At 50.8% G+C, this 7,594-nt stretch overlaps 1 protein-coding gene across 1 annotated transcript in view; it reads right to left on the bottom strand.

The window, feature by feature from the left end:
* The window catches only part of LOC109289519 (transcription initiation factor TFIID subunit 4-like), a 315,986-nt gene extending 308,747 nt beyond the window's left edge, over nucleotides 1-7,239 (bottom strand). The window contains exon 1 of the mRNA XM_019505573.1: nucleotides 6,947-7,239. Within this exon, the coding sequence (XP_019361118.1) occupies nucleotides 6,947-7,151 (205 nt within the window). The 5' untranslated portion in view covers nucleotides 7,152-7,239. The remainder of the gene's footprint in view (nucleotides 1-6,946) is intronic.
* Between the last annotated feature and the right edge of the window lie 355 nt (nucleotides 7,240-7,594).

The following is a 7,594-nucleotide window of genomic DNA, read 5'->3' as shown; positions in this document are numbered from 1 at the left end:
TCCTGCAAGGGCCCCACATTACCTGGGACCTTCTTTTTACCCCCTATGTATTTAAAAAAAGACTTCTTATTGTCCTTAATCTGGGAAGCTAGTCCCAGTTCCATCTCTGCCTTGGCCTTCCTAACTACCCCCCTACATCCCCGAGCAACTGCAGAATAGCCCTCCTTGGTGATGACCCCTTCTTTCCATTGGGTGTAAGCCACCTTTTTAGCAAGGAGACATTCCCGGATGCTTTACTACCCTCCTACTGAGAAAATTCTTCCTAATAGCTAACCTAAACCTCCCTTGCTGTAACTTGAGACTGTTGCTCCTTGTTCTGTCATCTGCCACTACTGAGAATAGTCCAGCTCCATCCTCTTTCGAACCCCCTTCAGGTAGTTGAAGGCTGCTATTAGTCCCCTCTTAGTCTTCTCTTCCTAGACTAAATTAGTCCAGTTCTCTCAGCCTTTCCTCATAAGCAGGGGTCCTGGTTTTCTCCAATTAAAAATTGAAAATTCTCTGATTAAAAACCCAAAATTCATGATAAAAATTCAAGGCCCCACACAGCACCCCCGCCCAGCGCTGCTGGTGCCCCGCACTCCCAACAGCCTCACAGCCATCCTGATGCCCCTCACAACAGCCCCCCAGACACGCAGACACACACAGACAACGATGCCCACCCCAGCAGGTAAGTGTGTGGGGGAGAAGAGGCGGGGCAGGGCAGGGCAGGGAATGGGAAGGTGCTGGGGGGTAGATCAAGAAGCAGGACAGTGTGCCCCTGTGCAGGGGTGCCACTCTGAGGGCCACACAAGCACTGGCTGGCCTGACAGGGGGTTCACACATGGAGGCCACCACAACTCTGCCCCTGTACCCTGCGCTACCATCCTACGGCCACCCGTATGGCTTTGTGGGCAAGTGGCGCAGGACGCAGCAGCAGCGCAGTGGTAATCACCACTGCAGCCACATACATGCTGCCCAGCCGGGGGGTGGAAAGGGGGGCTTACATGCAGCAGCCACCACTGCACCACTGCTTAAGCCTCGCGACCGGCTGCATGGTTCCGCAGCAGTGCAGGGTGGTGCAGGCTGCGTGCTGCCTGGGGGTGCTATGCAAGCAAGCACTGCCACTGTGGAACCATGCCCTTCACCCCTGGATCTTAGAGGTAAGTGGGGCTTGGGGGCTGTGGGACAGGGCTGGGGAAAGATGGGGTCGAGGGAGTGGGGGTGTGCTGCCTGCCCTGGGCGGCACGCCACAGCCGGGAGCAGGGCCAGGGGGTGAGGGCAAGGGTGCCCCTCTGTGGAGGGCTTTGCAGACAAGCAACATGGGGCGCACTGTGGTGGTGCCTGCCAGATGTGGGCTGCACACATGCCACCTGGCCAGCTGCCCAGGGGAGGGGAAGGCTTGCATGCGGCCAGCTGCACAGCTCCACGGCCGGCTCTGCAGCAATGGCAAGGGACAGGGGCGGGGGTTGCCGCTTACCTGTAGGGCTGTGCCAGTGGTGACGGCTGCTGCGTATAGAACCTGCGTATGAGCTCTGCGGCCAGACACAGGGAGCAGTGGCAGTGTAGTGGCAACCATGGCCACCGCAGGATGATGGTGAGGATGGCTGCGTGCCACCTGGCTGCCACCACACTGCCACCCTGCAGCCAGCTGCACAGCTCCACAGTGGCGCAGGGTGGTTTTATAGGCAGCAGCCGTCACTGCTGGTATGGCCCTACAGGAAAGCGACAGCACCCCCCGCAGAGATGACCACGGAGCTGTGCAGCTGGCCGCATACAAGCCTCCCCCTCCCCTGGGCAGCTGGCCAGGCAGCATGATGGGTACCACCACACTGCTTCCCGCGTCATTTGCCCACAAAGCCTCCAGCAGAGGGGCACCTTTGCCTTCACCCCTTGGCCCTGCTTCTGGCTGTGGTGTGCCACCTGGGACCGGCAGCACCCCCAGGTCCCTCAGCCCCCAACCACCTTCCCCAGCCCTACCCCACAGCCCCCAAGCCCCACTTACCACTAGGCTCCAGAGGCGAAGGGAGAGTCAGCCTGAGCCCAACCTTGGCTGACTCAGAGGCTCAGGCCTTACCCTTCCCCCTCTCCCTCCAGGCAGGGCTGGGGGTTTCCCGCCCTTTTTGCAACTGGCTCTTGCAGGCTGGAGCTGTGCCAGCCTGCAATCTGCTCTTTGCAAAGGCGGAGAATCCACAGATTTCTCTGCTAAAAAGGGAAATCCACATTTTCTCCGATAAAAACAGGGAATCCATGGCTTTCTCCATTTTTCCATGGGAAACAGAAAACCTAGATCCCTGCTCATAAATCATGTCCCCCAGCCCCCTCACCATTTTTGTCACCCTCTGCTGGACTCTCTCCAATTTGTCCACATCCTTCCTGTGGTGGGGGGCACAAAACTGAACCCAGTACTCCAGATGTGTCCTCACCAGTGCTGAATAGAGGAGCATAATCACTTCCCTTGACCTACTGACAACACTCCTATTAATGCAGCCCAGGTTGCCATTAGTCTTCTCAGCAACAAGGACGCACTGTTGGCTCATAATCAGCTTCTTATCCACTGTAACCCCTAGATCCCCAGGGTCTGTAACCCCTAGATCCTTTATTGCAGAGCTGCTTCCCAGTTCCTAATCACCTTTTTCCCTCCAGGTGCTTAGAAATGGATTTCTTGACGATTTGCTCCACGATTTTTCCAGGAACTGAGGTGAGGCTGACTGGTCTATAATTCCCTGGATCCTCCTTTTTCCCTTTCTTAAATATGGACACTATGTTTGCCCTTTTCCTATCATCCAGGACCTTCCTGATTGCCATGAGTTTTCAAAGATGATAGCCAATGGCTCTGCAATCACATTAGCCAACTCCCTCAGCACCCACAGGTGCATCCCATCCATTCCCATGGACTTGTACATATCCATTTTTTCTAAGTAGTCCCTAACCTGTTCTTTCACCACTGAGGGCTGCTCACCTCCTCTCCAAACTGTGCTGCCAGGTGTAGTAGTCTGGGAGCTGACCTTGCCAGTGAAGACTGAGGCAAAGAAGGGATTGAGCACTTCAGCCATTTCTGCATCCTCTCTCACAAGGTTGCCTCCCCCATTCAGTAAGGGACCCACACTTCCCCTGATCTTCCTCTTGCTACCTACAAACTTGTAGAAACCCTTCTTGTTACCTTTCACATGCCTTGCTTGTCCTTGCATGTCCTGGACTGATTCCCTGTGCCTCATGAAGCGTTCACAGTGCCAGGTCCAGTGTGCATGCCAGACTGGCTCTGCATGTGGCATCTGACCAAGAACCAAGGGTCAGACCATATGGCTTTATGGGTGGATCCAGCCCACGGTCTGTGTACTTGACACCCCTGCTTTACATGAAATAACTTGGTAAGAGACACCCAGAAAAGACTTGGTAAGATAAAAATGAACCGAGAGGTTTATATGACGTAAGGAAAGCTTAACTGGTCCTATAAAACTCAGACAGCTAAAGAGTATGGTATGGATTAAACTGCAAAAAGTAGATAGATAACTGGTATCAAGGCTTACCCTACACCAGGGGTTTTCAATCTTTTTGGGCTGGTGTACCCCTAACAGATGGTCGACAAGCGGGGAGTCCCCTGGCCGATCATTGAGCAGGGAGGCGGGGGGGAATCCCCTGGCAGCTGATTGCCAAGCAGGGGGTTCCCCCAGCGACCAATCATCGAGCCCAAAAACGCCAACGGTGAAACTGGGAGTGCCACTGGCACACGGATGAATGGCCCTGCTTCCCTGCACCACTGCCGAGTACCCCCTGGGGGCTTCCCAGGTACCCCCAAGGGTATACATATCCCTGGTTAACAACCTGTGCCTAATCAGTTTGACCAGTAAACTCACCTTCTATTGGCAGTCTTGCATGTGTCCCCATACAACAAAGCCCCACTAATAAAACCCTAACTAGTGGTTGATAAACCACTCCTCCAAACAACCTTAAGTCTCTGCAGGCACTACTCAAGCAGCACACTGCCTAAATGCTGAATTTCCTGTACTGGTAAAACCTATCCTGCCACAACAATCCCCCAATCAATGTCTTTGCTCTTATGACAATAGTCACAATTTGATCTCTGCTGCCCTGTCAGGGCAAACTGACTAGAAGCCCACCCTAGTCAAAAATCTCCATGTGCTCTAAATGCCTCTTACCCTTGCGCAGTGGCACAACACTGACAGTCCTTTACTTGTCATAATTTCAAGGGCATTGTCGATGTGTCAGGTATTATGACTAGTAGTTGGGGGTTTATTCCTGAAGTTTTAAGAATAGATTTGACTTGTCTAAGCTGGCTTAGATAGGTAGGGACAATGCTGCTTTGAGTAAGGGGGTCAACTGCATGACCTCCTGAGGTCTTCCCAGTCCACATCTCTGATTCCATGCTGGGACATTTATACAAGCACACAACCTTGGCCCCATTTAAAACTAGAGATCCAGGTAAAACATATGTCACTTGCTGGTCCTAGAAAGAAATCCTAGACTTCCTAGGTCTATGGGGAGAAGGAAGAGAGCAAGACCTGCTCCAGAATGGCAAGAATAAAGTTACCTAGTTAAATGATGCAGACAAGATCCAAGAGTAGGAGTATGACAGGGATAAGAAATGATGCAGGGCAAAGGAACAACAACATCCTACCAAAAGGCAAGGTCAGCCAAATGAAAAATCTGGGGCTGGCCCTTGTAACCTGTTCTTATTATGAGTAACTTAGATGAGCATAAAAACAGAACATTCCACTGATACCTACTATTAAAAAGATAAAAAGGTCATACATATAAAGGGGCAATAGCCATTTATAGATTTAAAGTTCAAAATCTATACACTCTCACTCTAGTGATTTCATTTGTAATACTTTAACAAATCTATATTTTTTTTGCCAAGAACAATAATAGTGAGTCATTTTTCCCTTCTGTTTTAATAACCAAAATGCTGAATAAAGCACTGATGAAATCAACTTCAGAATTTGAATACAAAGTTATGACATCTTCAAATAGTAGGAAAAAATACAAAAATAAAGAGTCCAACTATGGCCCATGGGCCTGATCAGTGATTCATGGGGCCAGTCTGCAGGCTGGGTAGAGCCCATGGCCCCCTCCTGCTCTCTCCCCCAACATACCTGATCCAGTGGCTGCTCTAGCTGGTCTGGGACCTGTACTGCATGCAGCACAGACCGCAAAGCAACCGGATCAGACACTGCATACAGTGCAGTCCGGCCAGAACAGCAACAGTGCTGCATGCAGTGGCCACCCCAGCAAGACTGCACTGAATGTGGTGGCTGTCCTGGCAGCTCCAAGATTGTGCTGCACACAGCACCTGCTTCAGTCAGACTGGTGCCTACAAGCACTGTGTGCAGTACAACTCCCACACTGGCTGGAGCAAACGCCCTTTGTGGCACGTGCACCAGAGCAGACACTGCATATAGTGGAGCTGCTGCTCTGGCTGGACTGCACTACACAGTGCCCATTCTGGCCACTCCAGGATCTGCACTGTGCCACACACCGCACAGGTCCCAGACCAGGTGGAGCAGATGTCAGATCAGGTATGCTGGAGGACAGGGACTAGCCCTACACCATGCCTTGTACAGGTCTCATGAGGCTCAGGGGCAGCACCAGAAGCTTGTGCCATGCCCTTCGTGGATCTCATCAACTTGGGAGCAGCACCAGGAGCTTGCGCCATGCCCTGCGTGGATCTCATCAGACTTGGGAGCAGCACCAGGAGCAGGATCTGGTTTGTGGATCACATAGTTGACACCTCTGATCTAACTGGTAAAAATTTCACTAAGAAGAATCTGATAGCTCTTCCAATTTAATGAGGTGTTCACAAAAACCCGTTAAGACTTTGCCCAACCTGAACAACAGCATTGTAGAAAATACATATCAGGAGTTACATATACTCTGACCAACTTCACAACTTCTCAAAACATCACTGCATTAGAGACCAATCTTTACACTGTCATACAGTATACACAAACGCCATTTACCTAATATATCACATACTTTCCAAGCAAGAAATTAACAGTTTCAGAATACATAATGTGTTAATGCTTGAAGAATGCTGCATTATACTAATGGAAAAAGAAAACAATTAAACTTCATAGAAACAAGTCAGGTAATCTAAAAAGAGACAAAACTTATGGAAAATTTCTGTATGACATCAGAATCCAAGTATGACAGCATGATATTAGGATACCCTTTGAAGTCTGAGACTGAAGGAAAAATTTAAAAGTAGGAATTGCCAGCATCAAGATAAATGGGCAAACTTTTGTTTCATGGTGTACCTTCCTGAACTCATATTTTTAAAGCAAACATAGCCACATGCCATACACAGTTTCATCTTCCAAGTAACAGTAAATCTGAATAACCAAGGAACCACAAATAGAAGGAATGAGATGCGATGGTTACTGTAGAATTAGAGGTAAATCCCAGTGGGGAGATGCACAGAAATTGTATACAGCATACATTCTGAGATGAAGAGGTTTACATACTAAATGACTCACATTGTGCACCTCAGGACAGATGCTGCTTGAATAGACAGAACTTTTCTCTGCGCCACTAGGAGTACAGAAAGATTAGTAATATTTAAACATGGATGCTGAATTACACCTGATTATCTATGAATCAGCAACTGAAGTTATATTTGTTTTTGGTTTGAGCTGTACAGCACAACTGCAAACTAACTTACCGTGTTTCTTGTCTTCCCTACAATACAGCAAGACGCATCCTTTTCGCTAACAGAGATTTTTTAACACCAGCAATACAAAATCCTAAATCAATTTAACATTTTTGGTAATGGTTACACTTTGATTAGAATTCATCTACAAGCAGGCACTTATTGGCGTCCCACACTCTGTTCGTCGATAGTTCTGTTTACAAATCTCTGGGACAGCTACAACTTTGAAACATCTCGGTGAGAAAAAAAATGGTTAGCAAAGAAAAACAGCAAGCCTGGAAAGATTGCATGTCCACTTACCAGGTGGTATAGTAAAGCCTGGAGGCAACTGGATGGTGGTCTGCTGAGGCGGTCTAACAATCAGTTGCGGGGCCACTATTCTTTGAGCAGTGCCCACCGCAGGCCGGGGGGACAGTGACTGGGGGACTGCAGAGACAACAGGTACAGCGGCACCCGGCTTGGCTATGCCAACAGCAGGACCAGGCGGCCCTATAACATTCACCATGGGTTTAGATATCGCGTTAAGGGTGACCGTGGTGGATGCCACAGGGACACAGTTGGCAACCGAGCTTGGGGCTGGCTGGGTGGCGGGGCTGCCAGGAAGCGCAGCAGGGGCAGCATTCGGGAGTGCGTTCACTGCCAGCGGCAGGGGGTTGTGTGTGAGGGGCTTAGTCTGTGCAGTGGAGGCATCGGGCTTGCCGTGGCTGGCAGCCGGGCTCTGATGGTTGACAACTTGTGTTACTGCTGCTGGGGCACAAGCCGGCTTGGGGCTGGCCGCAGGGGCGCTGGAGGACGCAGCACTCCCACCGTGCACCGCCGGCGGTCTCTGGAGAAGTGACACGGAGGGGGCAGCAGCACTGTCCCCGGCGGCCTCCCCAGCCTCAGAGCGGGCTGCGCTGCCAGCCGCGGCGGGAGGGCTGGAGCCGGAGCCGGGGCTGTCCCCGCTGA

The sequence above is a fragment of the Gavialis gangeticus genome, unplaced genomic scaffold (assembly GCF_001723915.1).
Source record: "Gavialis gangeticus isolate Ggan-Ray unplaced genomic scaffold, GavGan_comp1, whole genome shotgun sequence".
In the NCBI taxonomy this organism is placed as follows: Eukaryota; Metazoa; Chordata; order Crocodylia; family Gavialidae; genus Gavialis; species Gavialis gangeticus.
The sequence above is the reverse complement of the archived record's forward strand: the minus strand, read 5'-3'. Positions and strand labels throughout refer to the sequence as shown.